Here is a 15,401-nt window from a genome sequence, read left to right as displayed (position 1 = left end):
ATCCATTGTATATAAAGGTATAATACCTCTCAAGCATATCCCTCATCAGTTAAGATACAGTGTATGGTAAGGTTTAATACCCCTCAAGCATATCTCTCATGAATTATAATTCAGTGTATCTAAAGGTCTAATACCTCTCAAACATATCTGTCCTGGGTTAAAATACAGTGTATCTCTCAAACATAACTTTTTTAAGTCGAGATACAGTGTATCTTAAGTTATACTATCTCTCAAACACATCTTTTATGAGTTTAGATACATTATATCTTAAGGTCAAATTTCTCTCAAACATATCTCACGAGTTAAGATACAGTTTATCTTAAGGTCTTGTAACACTAAAACACATCTCTCATCAGTTAAGATACAGTGCATTTTAAGGTCTAATTCCCGTCAAACATATATCTCATATGAGTTTAGATACAGTGTATCGTTAGATCTAATACATCTCAAACATATCTTTCATGAGTTAAGATACAGTGTATATTACGGTCTAACACCGGTCAAACATATCTCTCATGAGTTAAGATACAATATTTCTTAAAAGGCATAATACCTCTAAAACAAATCTCTCATAAGTTCAGATACAGTGTATCGTAAGGTCTAATTCCTCTGAAACATATCTTTCATGAGTTTAAGATACAGTGTATATTACGGTCTTAAACCGCTCAAACATATCTCTCATGAGTTAAGATACAGTGTTTCTTAAAAGGCATAATACCTCTCAAACACATCTCTCATCAGTTCAGATACAGTGTATCGTACGGTCTAATTCCTCTCAAACATATATTTCAAGAGTTTAAAATATAGTGTATATTAAGGTCTCAAACCTCTCAAACATATCTCTCATGGGTTAAGATACAGTGTTTTTAAGGTCTATTTCTACTCAAACATATCTGTCATGAGCTAAGATACAGTGTATCTTAAGGTCTAGTACCTCTCAAACGTATCTTTCATGAGTTAAGATACAGTGTATTTTAAGGTATGATATATCTAAAACATATCTGTCATGCATTAAGATACAGTGTATCTAAAGGTTTAATACATCTCAAACACATCTCACATTAGTTATGATTCAGTGTTGTTAAGGTCTAAAACATCTCAAACATATCTTTCATGAGTTAAGATACAGTGTATTTTAAGGTCTAATACCTTTAAAACATATCTCTCATGAGGTAATATAAGGTGTATATTAAGGTCTAATATAGCATATCTCAAACATATCTCTCATGAGTTAAGATACAGACTTATCGTATCAGTTAACCTTTTTATCGTTCATACTAATTATATTCCTCTATCCGTGTTTGCAGTACATAAAGATATTCAGTTATGATTTAAACTTTATTCAAGAGTGCATACTCTTTACTTCTAAGAAATGTGAAGTAGTCAAATCATTTATTCATTGGGAAGCGAGAGATTGAGCAAATATAATATAATCACCAAGAAAAAGAAACGCTACACGGGAATTTGTAGATTTGCAACACATGTTGGTATGATAACTATACAAGATATAAAGTTAGGGTTTTAAACAAAATAAGAAACAGATCTATTTTTCCATTAAAATTTTAACGAGCAAGTAAACGGGTAGATATACATAAATTTGGATATTTGTTTGTTGGTATAAAGTCTTTATAATAACATTTAAGACACAACCAATAAACTACGGGTTATATCAAGCATATTGTTTTCCTGTTTTAAATATTCCTGTACAGTATTATATACCTTGTAAATAACAGGATGTTTAAACATTGCCGTAACATTTATTTAGACCTAAAACATCACTTTGAAATCAAAATGTTAATATCCTTGTGAAGAAACGTAATTATGGTATCATAACGTCTAACACCTCTCAAAAATATATTTCATGAGTTAAAATACAATGTATCCTAACATCTAAAAAATAAAATCACAAAAATACTGAACTTAGAGGAAGATCAATTGGGAAAGTCCTAAAACCTCTCAAACATAACTCTCATGGGTTAAGATACAAACTCATTGTATAATTGAACCTATTAATGGTGAAACACATTGCGTATGTTTTTTTCCAGTCATTCATACTAATACAATTCCCCTATCAGTGTTTGTATAATGGGAACCTGTTAAAAATGCATATGCCAGTTACTTGCAAGTACATAATAATATTCAGTAATGATATACACTTTAATCAAGAGAACATACTCAATTTACTTCTGATAAATATGAAGTAGTCAAATCATGTATGCATTGGAAAGAGGTAGATGGAGGAAATGTAATATCACCACCAAGAAAAAAAAACTCTTCTTGGGAAGTTGTAGATTTGCAACAAACTTTGATATGATAACTATAAAAAATTTATAAAATCCGGGGTTTAAAAAAAAACAAGGAACAGATTTATTTTTAAATTATAATTTTAACGAGCAAGTTAGCGGGTAAATTTACATAAATCTGGATATTTTTTTGTAGGTATGACGCTCTGAAGTGTCTTCATAATTATATTTAAGACAGAACCAGTAAATACTGGTTAATTCGAGTATATATTTTTCTTGTTTTAAGTATTCTTGTACATTATTATGTGATATAGATACAATGAATAAGCGTTGATCCCCGGAGGGCGAATGGTTTGTTTTTCATGAATCAACGCTTATCCATTGTATCTATAACTATTGTGTTAATTTTTTGTCAAAGTTAACGCCTATTCTTAATTAGAAGGTACTGTAAGTGAGTTTAAATAACCATGTTATCCTGTGAAACGATCCTTAATAGTTATCCCACGATGATGCGGTGTGTCAGTGTAAGATCAACCCGATGGCCGGAGTCCAGAGGGTGATCTTACACTGACACACCAAGTCCGAGTGGGATAACTATTTTACATCCCAGCTGTTTTAGATTAGACGAAAAACCATTTACAATTAATAAAATCTAGTTTAGAACGCAACACAACCATTATAATACACTTTATACATTACTATAGGATTAATACCCTTTTTGACCCCCGAACAGGATGAGTACATATCAAACAAGGTCAACTCGCCCCACTGGCCAATCGGCCCAATCTACATCGCCACTTTATGCAAAATATCGCCCCACTCTTGTTTACCGACTCGCCCCACTTTAAAAAAAGTGTAAAATCAAACTGAACAATCACTGACAACTCACTTATAAACGAAAAGGTTTTAAACCCCACTGAATAAAGGTCTGCCAACTCGCCCCACTTATAACAATATCTTGCTTCCTTTAAGTATGTTAAATTACGGGCAGTTTGTATCCAGTCGTCCTAGTGTAGTGGTTGTGTCGTGGCTTGATATGCTAAAGGTCTTGAGTTCGAATCCCAGCATATACACTGGATTTTTTCTATGTGAATTTTGATAGATAGTCTTTTCCGTATAATTGTATACTTAATTATAAGTTTTACAGTGGATTTGACATTCCCGCCAAAATGTTACAGAACAAAGGAAAGCATGCATAACAAAGAAACTCAAACTGGGGTGATCTGGTAGGGGTGATCCGGCTCAGATCACCCCTGTTAGAACAAAGGAGCTGGGATGTAAATTACAATAACTTAAATATCACAAATAAATGTTTACAAATACAAATTCATTATGAAACAACACGTCTGCCCTTTAAGATCTTCATATTATCAGGCATCTGAATATTATCTGTTTATACAAAATAAGTTCTATTCGGACTCATTTTTATTAAAATTGAAAATGGAAATTGAGAATGTGTCAAATGGACAACAACCCGACAAAGAAGATACATATCATCTTTGAATGAAACTGCGTATATTTGAAAGTCATAAATATTACATATAATCGGAAGAAGTAAAAAAACCTAAAGCAAATCAATTCAGACAACATAAGGTATAACCATCGACTAGGCGCTCCATCATCATACTAACATAATGAATTATTAGTGTTATATGATAAGATTATGTTAACGTAATACAAAAGTATGATCATATCGCTGTCATAGCTGACACGTGTTCATTGAAAAAACATTAAGCTTTGTAATTCATTTGTCTCTTTCTTCCATTGATTTCAGATATGGATTTTTAAGTCTTGTCACACAATTGTAACGTTCAATTTTGATAACTTTAATCTCATACAGACTGAAATAAATCATTTAAAAATCACCGACCTTTTGTGGGTGGCACTGGTGGCAAGATTTCAGTCTGAAACAGTCATTTTGGTCTGATCAAGTCTTAATCGACTGAATTTACCGCAAGTGAAAAACGTTAAGACTTTTTCGGACTTTCAGACGCTATTCTGATATATCGTTTTCAGTTCATTCAGTCATGTCAAGATAAACAAAACGGAATTCTCTGGCGTTCTATTAAGCTCTATTACAAATGTAAGACGGTTTTGAACGAATTAAGACCAAACATAAAAAGTAATTTTCAAATTTTTCAGATCGTGTTAAGATCCAATCAGTGTGTTAGTAAGATACTATGAGTTACGCCCCTTCGTCTTGATGATTAATTTTAATTACCAAATATGTATAATATAAATGCTAGTATTAAAAACGTCACTTTTGAATAATTAAACATGAAGTCATTGGTTGATTTTAAAGAGATAACGGAATTATTTTTTTTTCTTCCAAAGATATAACGGAATTTATTTATCTTAACATTTTATTAATTTTTTTTTGTGAAGGAAATAATTATTCGTCTTCAACGGTTTTATTTTTCTAATTTATGTTAATATAATTATTATGTATTTATCTACTTATTTTTGTATTTTGCAATTTTTTTTTAATTTCACAAATAATTTGTTGACGCCTGTATTTTATGGTTAATAATTTATAAATGTATTTAAACTAAGGGTTGTGGAAGTTACCGTTTATAACAGATTTTAAATGAACGGATAGTGTGTCGATGTGAGGAATCTGTTTACCGTGCAATCGTTAATCAGAAAACATTTGTGTTATACACTTAAATTTAAAATAACGTTAATGACATTTTTAACTAAAAAACAAAATTATGTAGGAAGTAGCATATATTCCAAGGTATACATAGTCTAGTACTTTTATTACAGCAGTATACTTGTTTTCTATACAGACCATATTCAATGCTAAGATTTAAAAGTAATAAAATTGACAGGACAGACATTAATATGTGTACAGTCGTTTGAAATCAATTCATTTCAAAATAACGGCAAATGTTCCTTCGCATTGTTAAATGAAGGTTACATTAATTTGAACTATAAAAAGGATTTATATTTCTTTGTCAAGGAGCTAGTCAATTCTGAGGTCTCATTGATAGCATGTCTTTTTATCACAAATGTATGCTGGTACATTTGTAACTCTTGGTGTATTCCCTCATTACCTCAATTGAATTCTATATGTAAAAGTTTTAGGTTTTTTTCAAATCTTTGCCAAAAATAATAAAAAAAAGCCAATCCAAACACCATATGTTGACGTTTTGTCCTTTAATTCTTTATTGTGACTTTCTGTCATACCCTCTAATCAGACACATATACACATATGTGTATATATGTCTTTGCTCCAATTGATACGTCAATTCAAAGCGTGTAAGCATGTAATGCATACATACATTATTCTGCTCTGAATTATCATATTAAAGAAATATCCATATGATAATTTTCAATTATTTAATATTGAATTATGTTAATAAATGAGTTTTAATATTCTATTTATTTTGAAAAATTATATCTTAATTTACACTAAGATGTCGATAAATGAAATCCGATAACCTGCATTGATTGTGAATTTCAGTAGCATATGGTCAAATCGCTGAAAGACCTATCCGAAATTATTGATTTATATCATTCTGCATTGACAATAATATCTTGGTGTAAATTAGATGCACTCATTCGGGCTAACGCCCTCAATGTGTATCTAATATATAATTTATAGTTAATACAACTTTCAAGACATGTTGCTACTTTCGTTGCAGGTACACCCACACTAATACACTGTGACTTCCGTTTAAATTCATCTTAAGGAATGTTTTTTTTTTGCTCCATGGTTTATCATAAGTTTCAAAATCTGCATCAACTAATCCTGCTTCTTTAAAGGTCAAATAAAGTAAGTTATTGTCACTCTACTACGGCGTGAAATGAACGAGAGAAATGTTGACGTGATATAGTCATCTAAAATCAAAGACTCATAATAGCATTGAAACACGAAAGGCGAAAGGAGCTTGACGCATTGACTTATTTGATCTTTTCTCTTTTCTGTCTTTGTGTTTTAGATTTTGTTTAACCTTTCGATTTTTTTCCCTTTTATCTTACTATTACTGTAGTTCATAGTTTGTACAGCTAGTCGAAAAAATATAGTTGCCCTCTGGATGTTTATTGGTTGCTTTTTGTGGATTGTTTGCTGTATCACTGACGTAAAACCGACAACTCCTTTCATTTATGTATATAGTTTGACTTCTGTAGAAATCAAAACTGACATTAGAATAAAGGATGAGAATGCAGGTTTCATAAATGGTAATTAAAGTGCCAGAAAGTTGAAAAAAAGCATATAGAAATAGAATTATTACAGATTCATTTATTTTTTTCTATTATTGTTTTAATGTTTTTCATTTGAGCGTGCATGGTGCAAAATATAACCGCCTCTGTGGTTCTCAACATGACGTGCTTGTAACAAATGACACACTCTCACTGCGACCGATCGATAATATAAGACAGATCTACAAAATAGTTCAATGGATTATTATAGCCCCTAATTGGCATATGGCTGCACTAATTGTTGATACTGCTCCCTGATAAATAAACAGATATAAGTAGCGGTCATATTTGTTTACAAATTAACCCGCATAATATATATCCTAAATATAGGACCATCATAAGACCATCTTAAGACACCTAAATTGGTGTCCTAAAGTTAGGACGATTCCTATGACTTTTCCTAGGCTCCGACATGTTTGATAAACACACTTGGGACTTAGATACATCATAAGATGATCTAGGACGTGTCGTATTCATATGAACGCTTCGATAAGCAGGCCCCACGTCTACTAATACTTTATGACATTAAAAAACATAGTTCAAAGACTTTTTCTTGTATGCATTTTGATAAATTATACGCTATTGATGTTGAAAACTACATGTAGTTGAGGGTACTGATGCGGGGTATTTTATCTCTGTATTCTTTACAATATCTGGTCATTTATCTCTGTCCTCTATATTTTTGTCCCATTTATCTCTCTTGTTTTTTTAACTATTTTTTTGTACTATTGGCACATTATTCTCTATTCTGCAAACCCCACCAATATCTTCGTTGATGACATTTATTGTTTGTTTGTCGTTGGTTCGTTTCGCCATATTTTTTTCCGTAAATTGTATTGTTAGATTAGGTCGTTAGTTTTCTTGTTTGAATTGTTTCACCAGTGTCTATTCGGGGCCATTCTTTATAGCTGACTATACCTTATGCTTTTTTTGTTGTTTTACAAGGCTGAACGGTGATGTATATTTGATATATCTTTGTCATTTGAACTCTCTGTCTTATCTTTGTCTGTTTAACATCATGTGTAGCTCGTATTATTTGAGCAATCAGTCTTTTTACAATTGACATCAACTTTAGTTTTTATATTGTATATATTGAAATATTATGATTTCAGATATGACTTTTATATGTATATAAATGTATATCCGAAGAAGGAAATAAACTCATCATAAATACCAGGATTGCAATTTTGATTTAGGTCAGACACGGATTTTGTCTACAACCGACTTATCAGTGAGGCTCTTATAAACAAAATGTAAAGCCAAATAAAGTTCGAAGTTGATGAGCCGAAAAAAATACTTTACATACTTTTGTAAAGCACATTGTTGAAGAATTTAACATTTACGAAGAATATTTTGAATTTAATAAACCTTTCCAACTAATGAAAAAAATATGAAATTATTGTAAAGAAAATTTTGATCAAATAAATGCTGAAAAACTTTCAAATAACAGTAGTTTAAAACTTTCCAATTTAATTAACAGTTTAAAACTTTCAAATAGTCATAGCAGTTTAAAAGTTTTAAATAATCATACAGTTTAAAACTTTCAAATATAAATAACAGTCTAAAACTTTCAAATATATATTACAGTTTAAAACTTTCAAATATAGATAACAGTTTAAAACTTTTAAATACAGATAACAGTTCAAAACTTTCAAATATAGATGACAGCTTAAAACTTTATCTTGATAATACACTTTTTAAATTTGATTAAACTGAAAGACTATTGCACCATCTAACAAAACGTGTGTATAAACAACTCCTTGGTTTTAAATACATTTTTGTTTTTGTATTTCTAGATGTAAATAATTAAAACTTTTGAAATGTTCTGTTATTCACCTGCTTGAGTTGTAGCAAAGCCCTAAGGTTAATTACAGCAATAACCCTCAATCACAAGTCTACAAATTTTTGTCTATCACCTTCAAACACCAATCAGTTTAAATATGTGCAATGTTTTTGATGTGAATAAGACATCACCATGAACCCATGCGATGAGCCACTGTATGCAGGATGACCTGTAAACGCATGACATGTTTGAGTTTGTTGTTTATCGTTAAGTGTAAAATATTTTATGCATATCTAAAACGAGACAAATCAACACTAAATACGACAAGCAGGACTTGTATTAAAGGGTCGACAACAATTATTAAGAAATGCAAATCGAGCACCACAGTTTGGCACATGTCGGGAGAAGGCCAATAGAGGACACTTTGCATCACCGACATCCTTTGAAAGGAGATGTCTAACACATGCATTAAAATACTGAAATGCAGTATTATTTATTTAATTATTAAAAAACATTATAAATTCGGAGGTCAGCATCATCTAAAGCTATTTAAAGTTTTGTTTAAAAAAAACTAACGAACGGTTTACCATGTTTACGTGGGTGACTCTTAAAAATTTTACAACTACCTTAGTATATAATTACGTCTGCTTTAAAATCGTTTTAGAATTCGTTAGTTTGTTCTTTTGTTGATGAACGAATTGTGTAAAATTGTTTTTAAAAGGCAATCACTCCTTAAGGGGTCAATTGACAATTTTGGTCATAATAACTTTTTGTAGATCTTACTTTGCTGAACATTATCGCTTCTTACAGTTTATATCTATTTATAATAATATTCAAGATAATAACAAAAACTGCAAAATTTTGTTAAAACTACCAATTTGGTGGCAGCAACCTAACACGGGGTTGTTCGATTCGTCTGATAATTTCTGGGTAGATAAATCTTGACCAATTGAATAATTTTACCCCATGTCAGATTTGCTCTAAAAGTTTTAGTTTTTATGGTATAACCTTTGACCCTTATGTTCTATGTTTAGCCATGGCGGCAATGTTTGTTTGTCAATGGATCAAAACGTCTGTACAATTTATAAACAAGATACACTAAGAAACATATAGTTAAAGTTTGAAGGTAGGTGGTCCAGTAGTTTCAGAGGAGAACATTTTTAAATGTTAACAAACGTGATGAGCAAATTGTTTAAAATTGTCTTAAAAGGGCAATAACTCCTTAAGGAGTCAATTGACAAGTATTCTCTTATAAACTTTTTTATAGATCTTACTTTGTTGAACATTATTGTTGTTTACAGTTTATACATATATATATATATTAATATTCAAGATAATAAAAAAAAAATCCATAAAACTACCAATTTAGTGGAAGCAACACAATCACTGATATGCAAGACTATAACGTTTTTACATAAACCTTGATGTATATCAGTGTGTATCGATTCGATTTCTGCAGCAAAATATCAACACTTACGCCCCATCGTAACACGAATGCTTTTGTTGTCATCTATTTTTGTTGTCTGTTGAGTCTTCCGTATAAAATACAGAACACGATGGTTTTAAGCAATTTTAAATTTTTTAGACAGAAATGCAATAAAGTTAGAACATTTTATATCAAAACTTAGAAATTAGGTAATTTCATCATATTTTTACGACTACTTACCTATTCTTGAAAAAATAAAACATTTTAGTGATACATAAGTTGATTTCAAACTTGAAGATGAGATGACTCAATAGTATTCTTTGAAGGTGTAAGACGGAAACCGTAGTTCTGTTTTTCGCCAACTTCATACAGCGGAGCAGGAATTAAAAAAAATAGTTGCATACTGAAATAGAGCACACTAGCATCAAGCAATTGTCAGTAAAACCAAACACAAACAACAACGAACAACTTATATTGCAGATAGTCTGCTTTGATACCGACACCAAAAGGTTATCCATTCTACATCTTTAATGGGTGTCGTAATAGTTATATCCCACAATTACGTCCAGCAACACACAATATAATAATTTAATTTAGCATGATAAGAAACGAGGGAGTTCAATAGAGCGACACTAAAACGTGATCGGTATAAGATAATGTTGGTTGGTTTAGTCATGGCTTCTATTGAAGAATAAAATTTTGAAAGTATGTTTCTTTTATTATCTTAGAAAGTACCTTAAGTCGTCAGTCCATTGAAAGAAAAACAACATTCATTTCGCAATTTCTCTAATTTGAAAAACAACAAATTGGAATAAGAAAGTATATAATTCATAAAGCTATTGCTGTTGAAAAATATTGAAAAGATTTTATAACTTTACAAAGTATGAATATGTCATTTTGCTAATATGGGAATAACAGTTTTCAGCTTCATTATCATTTAATAAACTTAATAAAACTTCCTATCTTAATGCACCGATGTTAAACATAATCCCGTCTTATACAATATCTGAATGTTAAGATTTACAAGTGTTAAAACTCAACGGGTGTGTTGGTATACATCAACATAATACTTGCGTTGTATTAATAAGATTTGAATAAAAACCCGTATGCCTATTCACTACACTTCCCATCGATAAACGTTTGAAACGTAACTTAGTTTAAATGATCATTTATCTATAGACATGCTGCATTTAAAATGAACACATTGATGATTCTTTTTTACAACGGATTAAGATTATATTTTATCTGAAGGTATAATTATTTGACGTTGTTAGGGGTGGAAAAATATATAAGTAAAATATAAGTAAAAGGGTGAGTATTTGCCTTGTGCACTTTATTTTTTATTCGACACTAGGTTATTATTTAAAAACTTTAGAATACAAACTATTCAAAGACAAAATGATGTTACTAAATACTTCTTAAATATACTCTGAACATGTATGTGTATTTTTTACCAGATTAGTTCGTGTTTTTTTTAATGGAAAAAGATAGATAAAATATGTGCATATATCTTGACAAAAAAGCTTGATAAATTATGTTTATTGCAAAAACAATACACAATCTACATAACATAGTCAACTAATATTTGGATAAAAGATAGTATTAACCTCTGAATCTATAGTTGATTTTTCAAGTCGAAGTGGAAATTTCCAAGTATACATTTATATCTTATATCTCATATAGGCTCATTTATTTACTAATTAAAAGTTTAAAACAATGTTTTCATCATTATGTTATTGATCTATTATATTGTTTGCATAGTTTGAGTGAAAATTGTTTTATACATCTAGCTGTGTGACGTTTACATTCTGACGTCAAACACTCGATTCGTCACTAGAGTTGGTGTTATTCTAGCCATTCGGTCACAGGACTTAAAATATTTAAATTCTTTATGGGTTGATTTAACATACATAAATAAAATACAAAAAATGTAAGCAATGGACGTGGTTGTTTAATTTGAAATACTACTATGCTTGTAATTGTGCCTCTTTGATAAATTTTTGTTTGTTTTTGTTCTGATTGAGAGTGGGACACGGTGGTGACTGCTTTGTCCTGTTTTAACAATTTTGCCAAGTATGTTTGTAAGTCTGTTTTGTTTGCGCATCGTTGTCGATGTGGTGGAATTTTATACGATTGCCATACAAGTGAAATGTTTAGCGCTATAAAACGAGTTTCAGTCAACACTTTTCTACATATTAAGTAAATGACAGTTCTCATTACTCATATTTCTTAATTATTATGCAATCAATAAACAATGATTAACACGTAAATTAATGTGACAATTTTATTTTATATTATCTATTTCAAGATATTATGAATAATACAATTTGCACTGTGCTGCTTGCTGTATTGATGTTTACCCTTCCTATTAGTGTAGGAGATAAGCTTTAAAAACATATAGGAATGAAAGATATTTAAAAAGTTATGGAGGTTATACCTTAGTCTTCAATTTCAATGAGCATGCACTGCAGTTTAAAAATGTTTAAGTACTTTGTGGATAGTATCGTATAAAAAGAAACAAGTAAAACCAATTGTAAATGTCAAATTGCTCGACGGAAGCTGCACCTTCGTGTTGTACCTACTTCGGAATATATCAACGAAGGACACATAAAATATACGATACAGGTCAAGTTATTGTCAGAACACTGATTAATAAGGCAATATAACCCGTACATTAAATAAGAATTGCTTATCAAGTTGTCTGCATATTGATATCGATAAATATCAGCTGCGAGTCACAATATGCAGCTTTTTGTAGAGTGAGCGCAGCAAACGAGATCGAACAGATTTTATATTGTGTCGACCAGCTGATATTTTACAATATCAGTATGCAGATAACATGTTAATTTTTCTTTCGGGCTGTTTTGGCGTCTTTTGAAAGTGTTTTCAACAGTAAACCGGGAGGTGACTTCATAAGGTCGGGTCAAACTTTTCAACTAAAGTCCAAACATAATGATGTCGATGATATGTTCAAATCGAAGTTATTAAAGACGGGTCAACCTGTTCGACGTTTAAAAGCCGTGATATGCAGTTCTATTAAGAGCTGAGCAGGGTAATATTGACAGTGGAACGACCGATACATGAAAATATTGCTTTACAATTTTAGTGCATCCGAAACTGTTTTTATGTTTATAAATACAAAAAGAATAACTTCAAGTATAAATAAAAACATGAATACTTGCGTAGTAAGAGACCTAAACGGACAGAATAAAAGTAATCCAAATCAATCTTATGTTATACCCTGCAGAAGTGATACTACTCAAGTGTGGTTGGTTCGTAACGCTTTTCAATTTAACTTCAGAAGCAACGTCCTTTTCCCCTTTCCCCTTTTTGACAATCCAATCTTAGTTTACATAAATATTTGAGTACATGTTAACCTATAGAGCTCTAAGATTTAAACGTGACATATATATGCATTAATATAGAAGACTCGACAGATAATAACTTAAATAAAATAAGAAATTGAGAACTGTAAATAATAAAAATACCACCAGATTTAATTCTAACTTGCAGAAAAAACCCCAAACATTGATGATGAACAACTACTTATTTAATGTATAAGCTTTATATTTCTTTAAGTAAAATTGAGCATGTCATTTGTTTAAAGGTGTAACACTATGTAGCGCTTCATGTATTACCGCTGTTGGAGGAACTGCGTTATTAGGAACAGCAGCCATACTACCAGCAATAGGTTTCACATCTTCTGGAATAACAGCTGGGTCATGGGCTGCAGCATGGATGGATTCTTTTGGAGGTTCTGTACCCGCAGGTGGTTATTTTGCTCTTTTTCAATCGGCAGGTATGACTGGAGCAACTACTAAAATGGTGTGTGCAGTAGTGGTTCAGCAGCATCTATATGTGCATTCATTTGCAAATGTTAACTACAGAAACTTATACCACTGTCTTACCTTCTTCTTATCAAACAATTTTACACAAATTACTTCATTTTTGTTTTATTTTATACATTTGAAAATAAGAATTCGTTTAAATGTACCTCCTTAGACAAAAAAAAATATGTTTATAGATATCAAATTGTCAATGTTTTAATGTAATTATTTATTTATCTTTCTAAATGTAAAACAAATAGTTTTTCAAATGTTATTGAAATATACAATCTCTGTAATGAACAATAAATACAATTGTTTAGTTCCGACATAATCGGTGTATCTGTATCAGATTTCAATTTACACACAAATGTCTTGTGATAACGTCAGAGTTGTATTCAGTGTTGGTATCAATACAACGCAGTTTGTTTGTAAATATCCTTGTATTCAAGGGTCTCGGTGACCGAGTGGTCTAAGAATTAAAACTACTTTATCAATAGTCTCTCTGAGTTTTAATCCCGTACGTGGCATGTGCGCTTGACTTTAATATGAACAGACCAGGATTGTCAGTTTTCCTAACCAATTTCGGTGGTATTCTCCCTGTACTCTGGTTTATTCCACCAACAAAAAATTCCCGCAACAAAATATCACTAATGTGCTGAAAGTGGCGTTAAACTCCAAACATCAATCAATTTATTGACAATTTCTGTATAACGAGGTTTTACGCCTGAGTAACCTTCAGTCATCTTTTCATATATTATCTTTTCATATATTATAGCTTTCAATCACACGTAGGAGTATTCAGTGCATTTTTTGATGCGAATACGACGTTAAAACACCCTCCCGCTTCGGTGTTACAAATGTAACATGAATATCAATTATTTAGTCAATTTTATAAATTTTCTGTTTACAAAACTTTTCGAAATTTCCTTATCCCAGGAATAGATTACCTTAGCCGTATTTGGAACATTTTTTTGGAACTTTAGGTCCTCAATGCTTTTCAACTTTGAACTTGTTTGGCCTTTATCATGTTTATATCGATTTAGATCTGAGCGTGACTGTTGAGTCTTATGTAGATGAAACTCGCGTCTGGCGTATTAATTATAATCCTGGTACCTTTGATAACTTTTTACACCACTGGGTCGATGCCACTGCTGGTTGACGTTTCGTCCCCAAGGGTATCACCAGTCCAGTAGTCCGCACTTCGGTGTTGACATGAATATCAATTATATGGTCATTTTTAGAAATTTTCTGTTTACAAAACTTTGAAATTTTCGAAAAACTTATGATTGTCTTATCCCTGGAATAGATTACCTTAGCCGTATTTGACACAACTTTTTGGAATTTTGGGTCCTCATTGTCTTCAACTTTGTACTTGTTTGGCTTTATAACGATTTAGATCTGAGCGTCACTGATGAGTCTTATTAGACGAAACGCGCGTCTGGCGTATTAATTATAATCCTGGTACCTTTGATAACTTTTTACACCACTGGGTCGATGCCACTGCTGGTTGACGTTTCGTCCCCAAGGGTATCACCAGTCCAGTAGTCCGCACTTCGGTGTTGACATGAATATCAATTATATGGTCATTTTTAGAAATTTTCTGTTTACAAAACTTTGAAATTTTCGAAAAACTTATGATTGTCTTATCCCTGGAATAGATTACCTTAGCCGTATTTGACACAACTTTTTGGAATTTTGGGTCCTCATTGTCTTCAACTTTGTACTTGTTTGGCTTTATAACGATTTAGATCTGAGCGTCACTGATGAGTCTTATTAGACGAAACGCGCGTCTGGCGTATTAACTATAATTCTGGTACCTTTGATAACTTTTTAAACAAACAGTTGATACTTTTGTTGTCTCTATTTACAATATTCAAAGTAAATACAGCTTGGTTTCCAACACAGACATTTCGAAA

The 15,401-nt window shown here is 31.3% G+C and overlaps 1 protein-coding gene across 1 annotated transcript in view; it reads left to right on the top strand.

Moving 5' to 3' along the window:
- The window catches only part of LOC139494528 (uncharacterized), a 45,632-nt gene that overhangs the window by 11,439 nt on the left and 18,792 nt on the right, over window positions 1–15,401 (top strand). Inside the window, exon 2 of the mRNA XM_071282688.1 lies at window positions 13,266–13,457. Coding sequence (XP_071138789.1) covers window positions 13,266–13,457 — 192 coding nt within the window. The remainder of the gene's footprint in view (window positions 1–13,265; window positions 13,458–15,401) is intronic.

This window comes from Mytilus edulis, chromosome 11, assembly GCF_963676685.1.
Source record: "Mytilus edulis chromosome 11, xbMytEdul2.2, whole genome shotgun sequence".
Classification (NCBI taxonomy): Eukaryota; Metazoa; Mollusca; class Bivalvia; order Mytilida; family Mytilidae; genus Mytilus; species Mytilus edulis.
Note: the sequence above shows the minus strand (reverse complement) of the source record. Positions and strands in the feature narration are given on the sequence as shown.